The sequence below is a fragment of the Pezoporus wallicus genome, unplaced genomic scaffold (assembly GCF_028554395.1).
Source record: "Pezoporus wallicus isolate ANWC-B61680 ecotype Strahan unplaced genomic scaffold, APGP_CSIRO_Pwel_v1 contig_2908, whole genome shotgun sequence".
NCBI classification, from domain to species: domain Eukaryota; kingdom Metazoa; phylum Chordata; class Aves; order Psittaciformes; family Psittacidae; genus Pezoporus; species Pezoporus wallicus.
The window spans coordinates 2,929,786-2,949,419 of record NW_026642179.1 but is presented as its reverse complement, the minus strand read 5'-3'; the positions used below and the strand labels follow the sequence as shown (position 1 = coordinate 2,949,419).

Here is a 19,634-nt window from a genome sequence, read left to right as displayed (position 1 = left end):
GCTTCAATTACAGGGCTAAACAAGACACTGAGCAAATAGGAGAAGAGGAGTGAAAGCCAGTTCTCCTTCCGTCCAGTCTGCTTATAGCAAAATCTTGCTAAAATATCCCTTGTTTCTGTCACTGCTATAGCTACACTAGGGTGAAGGTGGTCTGTACTCTGAGCACCATGTCCTGTAAATCTGGTTTTAGCTCACCTAGCTGATGTGGTGATTACAGTAGTGAGGCATGTCTGGAAGGTCTGCTTTTTTCCATTGCTGCCCTTAGAATTGAACTGTTTGGAAAAAAAACCTGAAATGATGTAAAAAGCCTGGAATAAAAAAAATGTTGAAGTTGCTACTGCACCCTAATCCTATGTATATGAAATCCAGAAGTGAAGTTCAGATGGAAGGTCCTTTTATCAGTCTAACAAATAAGCTAAATCTATTTTATTTTATGCTTAAACTATGACACAAATGCTCATGCCTGTCTTCATTTTTAATTCCTTCTCTCATGAGTATATCTCTTAGTCATGCCAGTTGGAGTTTCATTTGCAATGAAATACAGAAAACAAAGGAGTTAGATCTTAACTTTGCATACATTCAGTAAGCTAGCAATTTGAGGTATAAAAGTGCCTTGAAAGCCATATTGAGTATAGGGCCCCAAAAACACAAGAAAGAAGATTTCTGACTTGGCTTTATAGCAGCTGTGGATTGTATATTCTGAGGCAAATCCTCTAAGTCCTTACTTATGGCTCAGCTAGGCAAAATGCCCATTATTCTCAAGTCATATGTCTGAAACATTACTGGGTAAAGTTGTGGCATAAATTATTTTAGATTTTATATGCAATAAAGAACTGGAAACTGGAGGTGGTGGCAGCAAGCAAAAAGCAATTTGCTACAGAGTCAACAGATTCCAAATAAACCACAATGGCATGCACGGCAATTGGGTTTTGCTCCCACTTTTTCAAGTTTGAGAAATTAAGCTTATTTTGTACACTTTTTGGATGTTTTTTATCTGCCAGGGAAACAGATTTCTGAGTGAATTCCACTAAGCTTCACAGAAAGCAGTAAAAGAGTAAGTTATCAGCTAGAAGGCACTCGGCCAGTGATTGTTTTCTTCCCAGTTACTTTTTTTCTTTTCTTTTCATGTGGAACTTCTAAATTAAAACAAGTTAAATGTACTGCACTGCTCACCGACAGGTCAATGTCAGGTCTATTGTGGATGAAGTAAAACTGCAGAGCATTACAGGTTTCACATATTGAGAGAATTACATGCTTTTCCCTGGGACATTTCCAACAAGTGCTTTTATCTAAATATACTATATGTCAGAGACAAATCTGACATTGTTTCAGTAGCTGAAGGTTTTTACCCTTCATGTTAGCGGCCCTGAGTGCGATTTATGCTGAGGTACTCAGAGGCGATTCAGCAGAGTTATTTGAATGTGCTTGGAGAATCTGCTTGCATTTCAAATTATGAAACAGATCATCGGTTTTCAGCCATGAGGAAAGCAAAAAAAACCCCCAAAATAGGGGCATGCATGAGTCATTCTGCCTTTGTGCAGAATGATGCCATGGTGTTACAGACTGGCGCTAACTATGAGGCCCAGGTTTTAGGGCTTGAATCTAAAACCAAAGCAACAGTGTTGCTATGAGCAGAAAACTGCAAGAAATGAGTGTTGGCGTTAAGAAAAGGTATTGAAAATCCTTGACATCTGTGCAATTGAAACTTACATTTTCAACAGAAACCAGTAATTTGAGAAGCCAGGATCTGTCCTAAAGACTTCAGTGCCATCTTCAGCAATGCAATAAAATCCCTGGCTACTTTTGGCATGGCTTACTTGATAGTCAACAAGTATTTTTGTCATAATTGTGGAGTCATTTTCCCTTGTGGTTATTGGCTTGCATATCACTTTTTATACTTAATTCTTCAATATGGATTGCTTGCACCTTATATTTTTAGAGCCAAACCATTAAAAGGATAAGTGCAACTGCTCTTTTCTTACCTGTGAAAAAACCTAAGTGTCAACAACATCAAAAGGAAAGAAGCTATAAAGAAAAACGTTCACAAGCTGCACCTCTCAGAGGAACTTTTCTTTCCCATATTTAACTATTTTGTCATGCAAACAAAATAACAATCTCACAGCCAGATTCTTAACCAGAGTAAACAATCTAAAGATTTTCCTCAGCTGAAACGAAAACTAGTTATTAAAATGCTCATTGGTTTATCTTTTAGGTATTTTAGATCTATGTTTAAAGTAGGAGGAAGGCTTCTAAGTGTATGGTAGGAAATACGAGAATGAATATTCTTCTTCAAACTCATTGAATAAATGGCTACCCAGTAGAAAAATAATAGTTGAACTCATTCAAGCTATGAAAAATAAGAAAGGATACTAGAAACACACAGCATGAAAATTATGTAAATGAGAAGGGAATACATTGAATACCAGTGTCTTTATTTTTCCCAAAGAATTGTGTGGGTATCTGGGTAATTTTCCCACTCAGATGTATAGGCTGTGTAGCTCTGCAGAATTTGTGGGTGAAAAGAGTAAAAATATTTGTGAGATAGAGATGAATTTTGAGGAGCATGAATGAGGAGTAATGTACCTTCTGTAAAAGGAAGATTGTAGTGCTTAAATCCAGCAGGTGCCACTGTATAATCTAGTCTAACTTTCCATACCTAAGAGATAATGGAATTTCACCACATTGTGTCTACAATGAGCCTCCAAACTGGTATTTTACTGTAGTATAACTTCCAAAAAGGCATCCATCTTAATGTGGAGATGCGAGAGTTGGATGTTCCATGAGTTCTTGTATATTTAATCACCCTCACTGTTAAAAACATGTGCTTCATTTCCAGTTTTAATTTGCCTGGGTTTAATTTCCAGCCTTTGGTTAATTTTATCCACTTGTCTCTCCTACATACGAAGTGAAAAAATGGTGCATGTCAAATTGAGAAATATGTGAAAATTATGGGTGTTAATAACAGCATTCATGCACAACATTGGACTGAGAACTGTGTGGCATGTCTGCATGTCTCCAGCATAATGCCTGTTTTCACTCATTACGTCTTTTTGAAACATGAACATTTTTGACTGAAATTCTGCTCATTCCCTCATAAAAATGAATCTTCTTGAGCAGGTCTGAGCAGAATGCTGGCAGCTCTCATTGAATTATGGAGGAATGATTAGCAGAAACAGTTTTCCCCACAACTGCCCCCCACCATTCACCACATTTTTAGATATGACTTGAACAAAATACAGCTGATACTTGACACGCAAAGCTTGACAGAGGCATGATCCTCTAGAAGCACATGAATTTGTTATGTTTTTTTGAGGTGAAGATTGATCAGTTGTTTATATCCATGTTATGAAGCATGCCTATCATAACACATATTAAATGAATAAAAAAACTAAAAACATGTGCAGTCATAAATAGCAAGGGACCAAATATCAACAGTGACACAAAGAGCACTCCCCAGGGGATATTATAACAGTCCATCCTCACCCCACCCATCCTTTCAGGAAGAGCCTGGGTAAATAGAAAGGCATTCTAAGAGCACAGGAGGCCAACAAATGCAGCTTCTATAGGCTGAGTCTGGCAGTGAAATTGTCATCAAGGACATGTTACTGACGTCCTCCATCTGCCATCAGTTTGGAGATATAATAATCAGCAGATGTCACTTCAACTGCTGTGGTGTTAGGTAATGAAGGATGAAGGTCTTAGAGGCAGGTTAGGTTGCAAGTGGAGCAGTTTGATACAGGATGAATGACCTTGTTTCTTGGGATGGACCATGGAGAAAATCAATCTGTAATAGGTGTAAAGCTTTCCAAATAACAAAACCATGTGGAAAAGAGCTGTCTGAATAGCTACAATTATATCTAATTGAGGTACGTGTTGGGAGGGTAATGCTATGAATACAAGGCGTTTTTCAGGCAGGGGAAAGGGAAGATAGGCATTTGTGTGAATCATGGGTAAAAGAAGAAGCAGATCAGGGCTGCCTATTTAAGTTAAAAAACCTACTCAAGTTTTTTTGTTCTGTTTAGAAATTTTTCACATATTTCTGACACTCTTAAGGCACAGTCAAAACTCTGATCCACAGCTCTTCTTTCTCCCTGCCTCCTCTAGAATGGAGTGGTGTGATCCAGCTTAAATTAGGCATTATTTTTTTTTTCTATGTGTGTGAAAAATGAAAAAAAAAAAATTAGGTTAATCAGGTTTAGCTTCTAACTAAAGCATGTGGTGCCACAGATTATAAGGTTTCTCTTTAATCAGGAAGCACAGTGTTTAGAACAGGGAGCAGATCTTCCCCTGTCTTTATGAAATGCCTACCACTGCAAACCCCTGAACGTGATCAGGAAATTTCAGTGCTGCTGTAATTCAGACAAGAATAACAATGATAATAATGTACTACTGGGCAAGAAACTCTAAAACCGAAGTGTGTTAGATAATTTTTAAACTGATTTGTAGTTTCAAATGGAAACCAGTTGAAGCTGGATTGTATGAAATGGTTTCAGCCCCATAATCATCCTAGCTATTACCAAGTTCCTTACTGGGTTATAACTTTATTCAAATTCAGTTCTTGACATAAAATAGAGACAATGCTGAATCTCTCTGAAGAAGTTCTGAGGCAAAGGGCCTCATGCACTATATTCCCAACCCAGCAGAGCTATTTTCCACTCTAGGCTGTAGAATACCCCCCATTCGGTCTGAGGATAGGTTCAGTTTGGATTTACTGAAATAATCAGGGGAGTTTTTGTTGACTTCAGGAGGTTTGAGATTTCAGTCTTGGAGACATAAATCTATCCTAACCACTCAACAGAGCAGAATGTCTGTTGTTACTTGTTATCCCTGCCTAGCATGTGGGAAATACCCTCTCACATAGATGAGATGCTCAGTTTCTGGTACCTGAGTTGTGCTGCATGGGAAGTATCATAACTCAGCATTAATGCTTTACTAGAACAACTTACCAACAATGCATAGAGGTTACACTGCTTTTTCTCATTTCAGAGACCTAGAGAAGGTAATAGAAGAAGCAGCTAACACTGTTCCATTTTTATTTTAGTTGAAATTTAGACCAAGAGCATGTTGTGTTTGGTAACAAGGTGTAGGATGGTTTCCAAGTCATCGTCATTTCATCTGAATATTTAATAAGAGGTGTCACTTATCAAAAGGCTTGGCCTACCACTTTAAGATCATGCTGTGCTGTGCTCTCATTGCCTGAGATAGCTGGAACAGCTAACTATAGAGAGACACTTCCTGTAAAGACTTTGAACAGCTATGTGGAAGGTGAAAAATGGATATAAGGTTAGTTTAATTTAGTTGTGGGGTGTGTATTCATGCTGGGCAGCAAGGCTGTTCTCCAAGGGTGGAAAAACAACACAGGCCAATGTGGATCATCAGATTCCCATCTGTCTGATATACAGAGAGGAAATCTTGGAGTTATTTTTTCTATTATTTGTTTACTCTTGGTCTAAAGAATGTCAGATGCAGGCAAGTGAAAGATAAGCTCTTAAGAGCTCCCAAATTCATTTTGCTTGTGGTGCATAGCTATGCAGAGCTGTATCAGTGGGAGAATGAGGGTCAGCCTTCCCATTCCCATTGGTGGGTGCATGGATTTGTGAATCTGCCTGAGTTTATTTTCTATATGAAATTAGTTGGACGTCCTAGACAGCAAAGGAGGAGGAGCTACTTAGACAACTAAGGAGAAGGGAATGATGTGCTAGGTGAGTTAGGGTGAATGAACTCAGTGTATGAAGATTGAGTGTGTACAGAGATAAACAGTGTAGTCAGAGAAGTGTATTTTTCATGGGCAGAAGTGGCATTTGTCTAACTTGCACTATCTTTCTGACTGAATTTCTCATGAAAGTCATTGGCAGTTGGGGTGATCATGTTGGATTGTTTCATAAATGATCTTGCTGTCAATTTGCTCACAGTATGGTCATTAGCCTGTTAATTAACATAGCCAACCTGAACCTGCATTTTCAGCCCACTCTACTGTCAGTTTGTGTTGGCTAGTCAGGCACATCCAGCAAAGCTTGTATTTCCAAGGTAAGCAAACAAGACTGTAGAAGTATAATCTGGGAAGTAGTGTTACCAAAATTGTAAAGAAAATATTATGCACAACCATAAAATACTGTTATTAGTTGTTGATATGACTATTTCCATGTTATTGGGGACGTTTCATGTATCTGTGCTAGTGCACAGAACTGCATATTTAAGGTGATCTGTAGGGATGGAACCCATACCTGCTGTACTTGCTCAATGTAGGAAACCACTATGATATGCAGTAAAGTAGTGGATATACTTCAAAGGATATTGAAAGATTGTCAGTTTTCTTAACAGGTGATCTATGTGTTAAGTGTCCAAGAACAGGATATACATATCTGTTTTCATTTGACTTATATTTAATGGGTACAATTTTGAGGGAGTTTTTTGCTTAGGGTATTTTTTTTCTTTCCTTTTTTAGTTTTCTGAGCAAGTGGTGGTTTTAAGAAGGCATTTTAAAGAGGTTTTTAAAAGATGTTGTTCTTTTTGCTGTGTAGGAGTGTTCTGTGTGGGTACCCAGAGCAGGATAAACTACTTCCTCCTGTGGTGTCCCTGCAAAGACAAATCCTGAGCCACAGGCGCTGGGAATTGAATCAGTTGTGGCCATTATCTAGAGGCCACAGGATAGGAGCAGTGTGCCCTCTCCCTGCAGCCTTATTTTTGGACTTCAGAGCTAAAAAGATCATAGGCTTCTTGCAGCCAGAACATCTTACTAATGAGTGGGATTTCAGTGATCAGTTTGCTAATGCAGTTTTATTCCAGAGAGTCTCTTTCTTCTGCAAATCAAAGACCCTATTGGTTTATTATTGTATTTATATGCTTTCTGTTCTAGACCTAAATGAAATATTGATCCCCTTTAAATCCCTTATAAATGACAGGAAGTGTTTTTCCTTACCTTCCCTGCATCACCTGTAGTACTTTTGATTTTCTTCTTCCTTTCTTCTTCTTCCCTCTATTGTGATCCTTCATGGCCATGCTGCTCATGGCTTTCACCCTCTTTGAGAGAAGTTGAGAGAAGCTTTTTCTACAAAGAAAAGGTTGCAAGTTCTTGAAGTGGAGCATGAAAGTAGAAAATATCAAACACTTCAGTGCAGAGATGATGAAAATGGTGCTCTAGGTCTGGCAGGTGGCTTATCCATGTTGCTTTAACATGCGCTTTTAATTTTTAAAGCAAAATTGTGATAATTGAATCTCTGCTGAACCTGTACTTTCCCCCTTCTCTCAGTAAAGGAGAAAAGTAGTACCAGAAAAAGGTGATTGGAAAGTCTTTGACCCAAAGAGCCAGATTCATGACTAATGTTTTAGGTGCCCTTACTTTTAAAAAATTCCTTGACATGCAAGCTTTAACTGTGCTTGCTTTCACTGTGTTCAGAGCTCTTTTTTTCTCTATGTGCATGGCTGTGCAGCTTAAAGGTGTGACTACTTACCGAAGGGTGACTTCTTAACCATTACGTATCAGACCATAAGCAAAGTAAATGAAGGTCCTGACAAGGTCTGGGACATGTTAGATTTCTATTTCACTTTCCCTGCACAAAAAGGTAAGAGGAATGCAGACTTTTGCATTTATCTCACACAGTAACAATGCGCTTCAGCAAAGATTTGAGTGGGCTACAGGATTATTAGGATTGTAATGTCTTGCTTTCCTTTTCAAGTAAGATGAAGCTAAATGCAATCATCTGTTGGGTTAGATGAACACAATGGGTTCTCAGCTGTATGCTTTCATCACAACAGTGATCTTGCATGATTTGGCATGGCAGGGCTCTGGGATCACAAAAATTTTGTAGGTGTCAGATGTTTGGCACTCAGAACCAACAACTGAGAGCTGCTGTCATACTTGTGCCTCTCTGCTTTCTAGGCTTTCAGTTTTAGAATACTGTCACTGTTTTCAGCATGTGATTTTTAGAGGAGGCTAATGAAAAGCTGCTAGGCTAAGTCCTATTTCAATTATATGGACTTGAGTGAATCTGCTCAAGTGCTGCTGTGTGCATTCTGTCAGGATCATGGTGTAGTCTGGCAGAATGTCTTGCTCAGCTACAGAGCTTTTATGGCTTTGGTATTTTTTTGTAGGAGCAAACTGACAGTGTGATATGGCTGCTGCCTTCACTGCGACTATGTTGTCAAATTCATTTCTGAAAAAGAAAACAAACCCAAGCTTTGAAACTATGCATCTCAACATCAAAGCATATTTTCTAAACAGCATATGGAGCAGGCACTGCAGGCACACTTACTGTGCCCTGCTCAACTGCTTTTTGTAATTTTTCAGTGACAGTATCCTATATGCTATAGCCCCTTTGTTTTGTTTCCCTATTTTTGTTGCAGGCTGTCCTACCAGAGAAATGACGATGATGAGGAAGAAGCCGCCAGGGAACGTCGCCGACGGGCTCGGCAGGAGAGACTGCGGCAAAAGGAAGAGGGAGATCTATCCGGAGATGTAACGGATAAATCAGAAGTTAATGCCCAAAACAGGTAAACGTCTGAAGTTCTTTACTGACAAGTCAGCAGTAATTTTTTTTTCAGAGTAGAAGTATCTTGAAGAGGTCTGTTTTTTAAATTCTAAGCACCAGGTTAGGACATCTTTGCTCTGACAAGGACCTAGCACAGTGAGGAGCACAAATGGCTGTCTACAGAGTGGGATGGGAGTGTCACTGAAGCTGGGCTTGAAGCCATGCTCATGACACATTCCCAGGGTGTACTCAGAGCTGTCTATGGGTAACTTAGGTGGGGCTCATTGAGGGTAATACTTCTGATGCATCCTGATGTCAGATTCCTTCAGGCATGACTGCATCTGGACTCACAAGCCTCTACATCTTTTGGCCTACTTATAGTGTAGAAGCCATGATGACATGCCATGTCAAGGCATATGGGATCGGTGCCTTAAGCTGCAGCTGAAACCTGCCTGCAAGGAGCTGGGAGTAAGCGCTAGACCTCAGCCCCTACCTGGGTAAGGGCATTATCTGGGTCATACAGCTATTAACAGCAGGAATGCGTATGGAGTGATACATCACTTGTCACAAGCTGAGTGAGCAGAGCTGGCCTTCCAGTCTGTCCACCATTTCTTCAGTTTCATATAATCACAAATAATATATCTAGATTCCCAGTAGCTATAACACAATCGATAGAAGAGACCAGTAACAAGTGGTGTCCCTCAGGGATCAGTGTTGGAACCGGTCTTGTTCAACATCTTTGTTGCAAGTTTGCCGATGACACCAAGCTGTGTGGTTCGGTTGATACCCTGGAGGGAAGGAATGCCATCCAGAGGGACCTTGACACACTTGTGAGGTGGGCTGATGCCAACCTCATGAAGTTTAACCATGCCAAGTGCAAGGTCCTACACCTGGGTCAGAGCAATCTCAGCACAGCTACAGGTTGGGCAGAGAAGAGATTCAGAGCAGCCCTACGGACAAGGACTTGGGGGTGCTGGTCGATGAGAAAATGAACATGAGCCGGCTTCAGTGTGCGCTCGCAGCCCAGAAAGCCAACTGTATCCTGGGCTGCATCAAAAGGAGCGTGACCAGCAGGTCGAAGGAGGTGATCCTGCCCCTTTACTCTGCTCTCCTGAGACCTCACCTGGAGTATTGTGTGCAGTTCTGGTGTCCTCAACATAAAAAGGACATGGAATTGTTGGAACAAGTCCAGAGGAGGGCCACGAGGGTGATCAGGGGACTGAAGCACCTCCTGTATGAAGATAGGCTGAGAAAGTTGGTGCTGTTCAGCCTGGAGAAGAGAAGGCTGTGTGGAGACCTCATAGCAGCCTTCCAGTATCTGAAGGGGACCTATAGGGATGCTGGGGAGGGACTCTTCATTAGGGACTGTAGTGATAGGACAAGGGGTAATGGGTTAAAACTTAAACAGGGGAAGTTTAGATTGGATATAAGGAAGAAGTTCTTTACTGTAAGGGTGGTGAGGCACTGGAATGGGGTTGCCCAGGGAGGTTGTGAATGCTCCATCCCTGGTACTGTTCAACACCAGGTTCGACAGAGCCTTGGGTGACATGGTTTAGTGTGAGGTGTCTCTGCCCATGGCAGGGGGGCTGGAACTAGATGATCTTAAGGTCCTTTCCAACCCTAACTATTCTATGATTCTATGACTAGAAATAAACATTGTCGTATCAAGCTAATAAATACTGATCACAAGTAGTATTCTATTAAAGACAAGGAAAATGGATATAGACAGGAAAACAGAAACATTTCCCATTGTAGATCATAAAATTTTTTTACAATGGTGGGGTAGGGAGAAGCTAAAAAGAAGGAAGAAACCTGCACACAGGAGAATTAAACAGCTGAATTCTGAAGGAGTCAAAAAACCTGCAGGGACTGAGAAAGGGATTCAGTCCTGGCACTTACAGCTGTTGAATAGGATCTCTGAAATTAGGTGCTATGCTCACTCAGTTTCCTAACAGATTATTATCTCTGTGCAGACAATTGCGACTTCACTGCACTCTTAATGACCAGCTTATTCAATTATGGACTGTATCTATGGATGTTGGTGCTGAACAGGAGTAGCTTCTTGCTTAAAGCAAGCTGAAGTCCTCCAAGGTATTCTGCTGCAGGATGCAGGGGGGAGGCTGAAGTTTTCAGGGCTGTTCATCTTTCAGATGTTTCAAGTGTCAGGACTATTCCACTGCCTACTGAGGTCAGTATCACTCCTGGGGGCTTCAGTAGCTGTTGGATATGGCCTGGAAAGGAGCCTTTCCAGGCTCTGACATTGTGAAGCACCAGGTTCATATACACATAAAAATGCCAAAACTAATCTGCAGAAGCATTTTGCTAAATTACAAAGTATGCAACCTGTTGTGTTTTCAAACCATGGAATGATGTTACAGCAAGTTGATTTTCTAGAAATAGCTAAGTGCTTATGGTGTTAGAAAGGTGTTTTATTGTTGGTTGTTTTTTTTTTTTAATGCAAAGTTATCACTTTTATGTAGTGTGGCAGAAGAGGAAACCAAGAGTACCACAACCACAAGGGGAGCAGATGATGAAGCTGCATTGTTGGAGAGACTGGCAAGACGCGAGGAGAGACGTCAAAAGCGCCTTCAGGAAGCCCTGGAACGTCAAAAGGAATTTGATCCCACAATCACAGATGGGAGCTTGTCACTGCCCAGCAGGAGAGAAGTAAACAATGTGGAAGAAAACGAGATCACAGGAAAAGAGGAAAAAGTTGAAACACGCCGAGGACGCTATGAGATTGAGGAAACAGAAACAGTTACCAAATCATACCAAAGGAATAACTGGAGGGAAGATGGGGAAGAGGAGGAAAAAAAAGAAGAAAAAGACAAGGAAGAGGTACAGGAGGAGAAACCAAAGGAGGCCCCTGTAGAGGAAAATCAGGTAGATGTGACAGCAGAAAAATCCACAGATAAAGAAGAGGTAGCAGAAACAAAAAGTCTAGCTATAAATGCAGAGGAACACAAAGCAGAGAATGATACAAATGCCGTATCAGAAGGGGAGCAGAGTATAAGTGATACTGCAGATAAAGAGAAGCTTAGGGATGAGGAAAAGGCTGAGGAAGAAAGGAAGAAAGCAGAAGAAAGGGAGAAACTTGAGGCAAAAGAAAGGGAGAGGTTAAAAGCAGAGGAGGAAAAGAAGGCAGCTGAGGAAAGGGCTAAGGCAGAAGAGGAGGAGAGGACTAAAGCAGAAGAGGAGAAGATGGCAGCTGAGGAGAGGGCTAAAGCAGAAGAGGAGGAGAGGGCTAAGGCAGAAGAGGAGGAGAGGGCTAAGGCAGAAGAGGAGGAGAGAGCTAAAGCAGAAGAGGAGAAGAGGGAAGCTGAGGAAAGGGCTAAAGCAGAAGAGGAGAAGAGGGCAGCTGAGGAAAGAGAGAGGGCTAAGGCAGAAGAGGAAAAGAGGGCAGCTGAAGAAAAGGCTAAGCTAGAAGCAGAGAAATTAAATGAAAAACAAAAGTTGGAAGAAAAGAAAATAGACGACAAACAGGTAAAAGAGAAGAAAGCACAAGAGGAAAAACCTCAAGCAGCTTTGATAAGAAAACAGGTACAGTAAACATTTTGCACCAAAGTAGGACACCTGTGGCTTGTGAGAAATGTAATGCAAATTAAAAAAGAAAGATTGAATTGGAATTTCCTCACAAATCTATTCCTGCATTGAAATGACTAATACTCATGCTATCTCTCTTTTAAAATAAGCTCCTTACCTCTGCTTTCCAGTAACGTAGTGCACATGCCTGACCTCACTCCCTTGTTAAAAGAAAGCCTTGCATGTTCAGACCTTTGCATGTTTGCTGCCTTCTTTCTCAGCTGCTATAAACTGGCCTAATGCAGTAACACATGAAACGAAGGCAGGCATATCTTGGCACAGAATACTATGAGCACCTGGTAAACTGTGTGTGCTAAATGCAATCACAAGAGAGGGCGCTCTGCTGGGACATGTGAGCATGATGCCACACAAGGGAGAAAGGCCCATATAGGAGAATGGAAGCATTTGGAGAGGGTGGGGGGAGCACAACTGCACATGGGATGTGGACACAGAAGCATATGATGAAGATGTGCACACAGGATTGGTATATGAACACAGTGTGGAGAAACAGAAGCTATGTTTTCATATTAAAAGAAATAAATTATTTAAACCCCAAAAACCAAGGGGGAAGAAAAAGAGGTTAAAGTGGAAGATAAAAAGGAAAAGTTGCCAGATGAGAAGCTCCAACCTACCTCCAAAAAAGATCAGGTAACTTGTAAACCTTTGATTTAGGTGTTGAAGGGAAACTTGAGATAAGAAAATAAGTAAGGACCTATCACTCGAAGTTGCTTGTTCAGCAAAATACTTAAGCATTTGTTTCACTCCAAAGACATGGGTAAATCTACTGAAATAAATAGGGATGGAGCTACTCGTGCTTAAAATGAAGTAAATGCTTAAGTATTTTGTTCTTTTGGACTTTAGAACCCAGTCCTGTTTGTCTTAGAACAAATACTTCAGGAAAGTCATTTTGGTCAATAATGCAAGGGTGGTTTGCACCCGAGGGATGAATTTTTCAAGGCTATATCAACTAATCATCCTTTCTTGTTTTCCTCCCACTTTACTGTGAACTTTTTCCCTATGACTGAGATCTACTCTGATAATAAAAATAATTAATAATTCAGGTCCTTTGGCTACCTGACTACCCTAACTAATGATTTTCCCCAAAACTGCAACGCCCCATGATACAAACGGTGCATACCCAAGATTCTTCTTTTGTTTTAAAGAGAAAATCCACAAAAATTATTGCATTGCATTTCCACTGTAAACGCAGGAGCTGGTGCCATGGTGTTTTACTGTATGGTAAGTAGATAAGATTTGGGGACCATTTACTCTTCAGGTTGCAGTAGGATACAGGGAGCCATATTCAATATTGTGTAGCAACTGTGCTTTTGGTTCAGTGCAGTAGGTATCAAAATACCCCTGATTCTAATCAGACACTGAGATTGGTCAGGCTTTCAGAGATTTAGACCCATTTGTGTTCAGCCAGGTCTGTATAGCATAAAGGGAACCACAGTACATAGATCTAGCAACGGGCAGCTTGCTGCCTGTCCATCTGCTTGGGAGCATTGAGGGTTGTAGAGGATCTGGTCCAGGGTCTTTAGTTTTTTGATAAATTTGGAAAGTGGTGTAGATGCTTAGCTCACCCTCAGAGAGTGATGAGGACAAATTGTGTCGCAAGGTTTTATGTCAAGTCTGTTTTGATCATCTAAGGTATCATATTTCGAGTAAGGTACACGTGAGGTTGAAAAGGCAAATGAAGTCATGAAGATGGTTAGAATAAATGTTTCTAATGAACAGGGGGAGAGATCTGGAATACTAGAATAAGTTACTCTAGAAAGGGGAGGATTTAAATAGACCTAATGGAGATGCTTCAGAATAGTCCACTAGAAAAACTAAGCTATCACTCTAAATTAAGCCAATTGCAAAAGCAGAGAGAAGAGCTGAGCAAATAATAAGGAATGGATTATATTAAGAGATCTTCATAAGACAGAAATGGCTTTCATTTCAGTTCAGTTCATTGTTGAACGAGATCTTTGGATTTTGTAACTAAATATAAAAAGGAGGCTGTAACTAACCCCAAATATTGATTTTAGGGGTGACTTGAGACACAGTCATCCTGCTTTTGATTATGTGGAGCTCAGTCAACCCTCACTGGAGCCCTCATCATGCTTTAAAACTGAAACCACAGGGCTAAATTGTTCCAGGAAATTGATTTTTAATAGTTACTTGCAATTTTAGTGCTTCTATTTTTTGGTTGCTCAAGCTGAGACAATTTAAAAGTCCCACTTTAAGGGCATTGCTGAATACCCATCCACTGAAAGGTAGATCTTCTACATACACATCAAACTGAGCATTCAAAGTGTTTTGCTCAGTTTTGAAAATCTCAGTTTTTGCTTCTTGGCTTGTGAAGAAAAACTGACAACCTCAGGCTCCAAGTCAAGATCAGGCTCCCATTTCCACTCCTTCCACCTCTTCAAGGACATACAAATTCAATGAGGCCTATTTCTGAACCTTGTGTGCAGTTACAAGAATGGCAGTATTTCATGAACAAGAACCTGAGGGGACACGATGTACCTACATAATCAGATTTTGCTTTTGCAGTTGTGCAACACAAGCACATGTCCTTTCTTAATGTGACCAAAATAGGGCCCTCAAAATTCAGGTTTTGATCAAATCAGCAAGTAAAATCTGTCTCCTATTCTGAACTGCCCCACAATTTTTGGTTCTCAAAAGTGGCCTGGAAAGTTCATAAGTACAATCTTTCTCATGATGTGAGACTCCTGGTATTTCCTGCTTCCAGTTTGGCTAGACATGCTGCAACAGTTGCTTTTCTCATGGTATCTGGGTATGGTAGCTGGTTCTAAATGGAAACCCCAGACCTAGATGCCCGCATCTTTTAAGTCACCAAGTAGTTGAGCCCAAATAAAGAAACAAATTTGCCAAATGGCCCCAAACTCAGTAACTGATTCACTGTGGTCTGAAGGTGTTCAAATTCTAGATTCAGAAATCTCAACTCTCAAATATTAGCATAACATCCTAACAGGAAAGAAGCAGTGTAGAGAAAGATGAAAATATAAATAGATAAAGGTGGAAATTAGCTAAACATGATCTTGGTCATGTTCTATCTTGACTTGATGGTCAAGATCTGTGAGAGCACATGAACTGTCAGCTTCTGCTAAACTAGCCTGTAATTTAAGGAAACGCTGAGGCAAGGGAAGTGACTTTTTCTGTTGCCTGCCTTGGGAATGGGACATAATAGTTTCTGCTTCTGTGCCACTCAATCTCTGTTTTGACATTAAATTTAGTAGACGGATTGGGCCCAAAAGCTGTGAAATACTTCAGGAATATCTTGGTTTATGATCTTTTTGAACAAAGAGGCCAAGCTATATTAATTATTTTCTCAAATGCAGACACATTACTGTAAGTCCTACTGGCTTCTAAAATGTTATTTCCTAAACTGTTATTTTTTAAGCTATATTGTTTTAATATTAGTTTTCTCACTGATTTCAATTAAGATGTAAGAGATATGGCTCTCCCCAGTGGACTTCAATATATCAGGCAGCTGGAAGTATTGGCTTTTTAATGAGACCTAGAAAGGTCTAGATGAAAATCTCAGCAAAGGAAATCCTATGCTCTCAAAATCCCAACACACACATCCTGGCATGCAAATCTTGCAACAGTCAGCATTGCTGGTTTCGGTATCACCATGACTGGGACTGAAGGGTTAGGAGATCGCTAACAGGCAGCAGAGATTTTTGCTATGAACATGATGACTAGCTGCAGTCTTGCCCCTACTTGGGAGTACCCGAAAGATGTTGCTGTCAATCATTAGGCTCAATGAATAGCCCTGGTTGTCTCAGCCCAGCTCCTAGAAAACGGAAAACCATTCCTTGAGGCTACTAGTAATAATGGCCTTGTTTGCTAGCAGTTACAGCATCATAGCCAAAGAACGCACAGTCATGGAAACTGAACTCCCCTATTGCCTGTCAGGGTGCTTCTGCCAGGTCGAGGCTAAAGTCTGTTGGCAGGAGAGGGTGGGGAAAATCTGCACCAGATTCTCAGGACAGAGCAAATGCTTCTGTAAATTGTGTCCAGCATCCCTCATCAGTGGCAAATTTGCTCAAGTAGTTTAACCACGCAGTATGACCTTGTAGTGCGTGCCACCTTGGCATTGTCTGTCACATCACCTCTGACTGATTCTGGAACTTCACTCAGCAGCTTGATTCAATGCCTGAGGAGGACATACTCTGAACTGATCCTTTCTTGGCAAAGGTACTACATCTCCAGAAATTCTTGTTGCAGATAGGACTGTTATGGAAGTTCATTTTCTTTCTAGCTAGCAAATGGGATGGCAACCGACTTGCAAGGGAAAAAGTTGTTTATTTTTTTTCTAAAGGTCTTCACATGATTTTTCACAGAAGGTATTTCTTGCTTGCCAGATGGAATGTTCATCCAACATGGCAGATATGGGGAAAAAAAAAATAAATTTGGAGGTAAATGTTTCATCTGCTGCTGTTGAAAGTTTACTTAGGCTAGTAGTCTGAATGGGAATAATTCCATCTGAGGATAAAGAATTTAAATCAATCCATATTCTCCTCCTATTATCAGTATCTAGCCATGACTCATCCTGCTGGGATCAGGCCATCTGTTGCATTGATAAATACTTCAAGCTCATAACTGAAGGAATACTGGAAAGTGAAATCTAGGCACTAATACTTGATTACTATTAAGACTTATAGGACAAAGCTTTTGCATAGGATTAAATAGTCATGTGTCATAATACCATCCATGGCTAGCCCATGGTAGGACTGTGGATTTTGCCAGTGACTTTTACTATGATGTGAAGATAATTTTGAGTTTTGGCTATTATTCTTGCAATAATGAAGTATCCATCTGCTGTGACAGTGGAAAGGGTGTGAACTTTGTGAGCAAGTCTAACTATTGGTGAAGGTACCTGACAATTGGTGAAGGTTATATGTTATTTTTATTGCACCAGTGCCCTAAACCTTGCATCAAGAGTGTATGGACAAGCATAGTCCCAAAGAGTTTGCAGAGCAGAATCTTAATAGGCAAGAGGTGAATCATGCTGCAGCGGGAGGGAAGATGGTTGGGTTCCCTCAGTGGGGTGCAGTTACAGCATGAAGCAATATGGTAGCAGTCCCATGGCCACAACAAAGTCTTCTTTCCCAGAAGACTGATTATTTTATTCAATATGTTTTCATCTTGAATTCAGATCAGGACAGCTGAGTGGTGGTTGGTCAGTTTAGAGCTTTACAGACTACTACTGCCGTAAACTCCATAAACATTTTAAAGACATTTTCTTAGTTAATTATTAATACCAAGAAATTTGTATTCCTCGGCTCTTATTTAGAATGCCTCATTGTGACATTTTGTTTGTTTTTTGGTTTTGTTCTATGATTCATGGTATCTCCTGAGCAGGTAAAAGATGACAAGGATAAAGGAAAAGCACCCAAAGAAGAAATGAAAAGCATCTGGGATCGTAAGAAGGGAGTTCCTGAACAAAAGGCACAGAATGGAGAACGTGAACTCACTGCCCCAAAACTTAAATCTACTGAGAATGCTTTTGGGTAAGTTCCAAGTAAGCATTAGTCTTGCTTATGCTATATCAGGGCAGGGGGGCATCTCTGCTTAATAGCCTTGTTGCTGCTGAGTAGAAGACTTCGGTTGGCAGTATCAGGACAGGCTCTAGTGTTCATTGGGTTGCTAGGTACAAAGTAAGGCTCTTGGCCTATTTTATAATGAACTGCCTGCACATTGCTGTGGTAAACAAAATGAAGTATAGAAAGCAGATGTGAATAGCCTTGCTCCCTCAGTAGTCTAGTGGCTGATTTTTGCTCTGCTGTGGTTTTCCTTCCTTGAAGGACATTTATTTCTAATATCTTCGCAGAGGCCAATAATGACAGCAGCTCAGATTTTGTGCTCTCTTAACTTTCTAAGTCAGATCTCAACCTTTATCGACATAACCTATTTCCAGTTTCCCACCTGCTTTTAATCAGACTTCATATCAATATGGAGAACAATCCAGTTCCTAACACTTGAAAGAGCTTCTCTATTGATTTCAAGGCAAAACTTACAATTAATGGCTTCTCTATAAAAGTGTTTTTTTCAGTTAGGAGAAACCCTCTCCTAGCCCAAATGTTCTAATTTTTCTCTTTTCATAAGATCTATCACATTTTGATTTTTCTTTTTATTTTTGAAAAATGGCTTTATGGCTATATTGGGAAATTCAATGAAGTGAGCAAATTAGTGAAAATTTTATTAAAGAAAGATTCTGCCTGCTAAAAGGAGGGGATACACAAAGCAGAGCAAAAGTTCCTATTTTTAGCAGAAAACCAGGAAAGAATAGCTTAGAGATCTGCTTAATTTTTTTTTTCTTCTGCACCTCTCTTCCTCTTTTTACACTGACAGAGGCAAAGAAAAGGTTAAGCTCTCCAGAGACTTTGAGAAATCTATGCATGGGATTTGCTGTTGTATCTCAGCATTCCCTTTGTGATTGTTCCGGGGAAAACAAACTTTCTCAGAATAAAATGCAGTTCAGAAGTCCCTGGAGACACCATGACCTAAGGCCAAAAGACAGACAGAGATAGACATGGAATAGCAGGAAATTTGCCTTGCTCAGAAGTGTCCTGCTTCATGACTTGGGTCACATCATCAATAACATGAGAATGGTTTTCTAAAAATATGTTGGTTGTGTTTTCATTTGCTTTACTTCCTGTGGGAGACAAGCTTTACTGGCAACATGCAGTTTCCACTCCTTTTTTTTCCTTTTTCTGTTTTTCTTCTATGATTTCCCAAATGTGGGAAGAAGCCTTTTTAATAGCCTTTCATCGTCTGAGTAGAAGGCTTGGGCTAGCAACATCAGCAGAGGCTCTACTGTTCATTGTGTTATTAGGTATGAATTAAGGCTCTTGGCTTATTTTCTAATGAACTGCACCCACGTCGCTGGGCTTTGTTTGGAAATACCTTCTTGTTTTTACATGAACATACCAGATACTAGTTAGGAAGCATGTAACTTGGCCAACTCTCAGTGGTGAGAACAAAGAACTGAATAGGGTAGTGGAGGATAGAGAAAATTCTTATCTGTGTCTTGTTTCTCTACGTCAGTCAGTAAGAGAAATACAGAATAAACCCTCATTTTATGGCTTCCCCTTCCCATCTCCCCTCCCACCTGCCTTCCTCCCTATTCTCATACAGCACTGCAAAAGTCCTAAATATGATGTAACATGTTTTTTCACATTGTTATAGCATTTTTGGCTCCCACAAACCACTTCTTTCCTTTTCCTCTTTGTCTGAAAGCTGGCAACCAACTTTATTTCTTAGCACCAAAGAGGTGCTTACGAAACTCTTCCTCCACCCAGTATCTCAATACTAATTTCCCACTGTCGGCAGCAGAGAACAGATATTCCCAGAATCTGTTGAAAACAGAGTTTGGGAGGTGGAGGAAAATAAAGAGAAATACTGCCAGTTTATTGTTTGCTATTTTGGTTTGTGCAGAAGCAGTAGGGGAAGTCCTGAGAATAAAATATGAGAATAAAGCAGCATTAGAATAAAATAAGCTATAAACTTTAAATGTCCTTCTTTGTAAGACTTGAGGTCTCCAAACAAAAATGTTAAGACTAGATT

The 19,634-nt window shown here is 40.3% G+C and overlaps 1 protein-coding gene across 12 annotated transcripts in view; it reads left to right on the top strand.

Moving 5' to 3' along the window:
- CALD1 (caldesmon 1) overlaps positions 1-19,634 on the top strand; it is a 253,307-nt gene that overhangs the window by 212,929 nt on the left and 20,744 nt on the right. For 9 of the 12 annotated variants that reach the window (XM_057427895.1, XM_057427897.1, XM_057427892.1 and 6 more), the window contains 4 exons: positions 8,344-8,490; positions 10,949-12,008; positions 12,615-12,698; positions 17,430-17,578. In XM_057427895.1, the coding sequence (XP_057283878.1) occupies positions 8,344-8,490; positions 10,949-12,008; positions 12,615-12,698; positions 17,430-17,578 (1,440 nt within the window). The remainder of the gene's footprint in view (positions 1-8,343; positions 8,491-10,948; positions 12,009-12,614; positions 12,699-17,429; positions 17,579-19,634) is intronic. The other 3 variants (XM_057427902.1, XM_057427903.1, XM_057427900.1) reach the window with 2 other exon arrangements.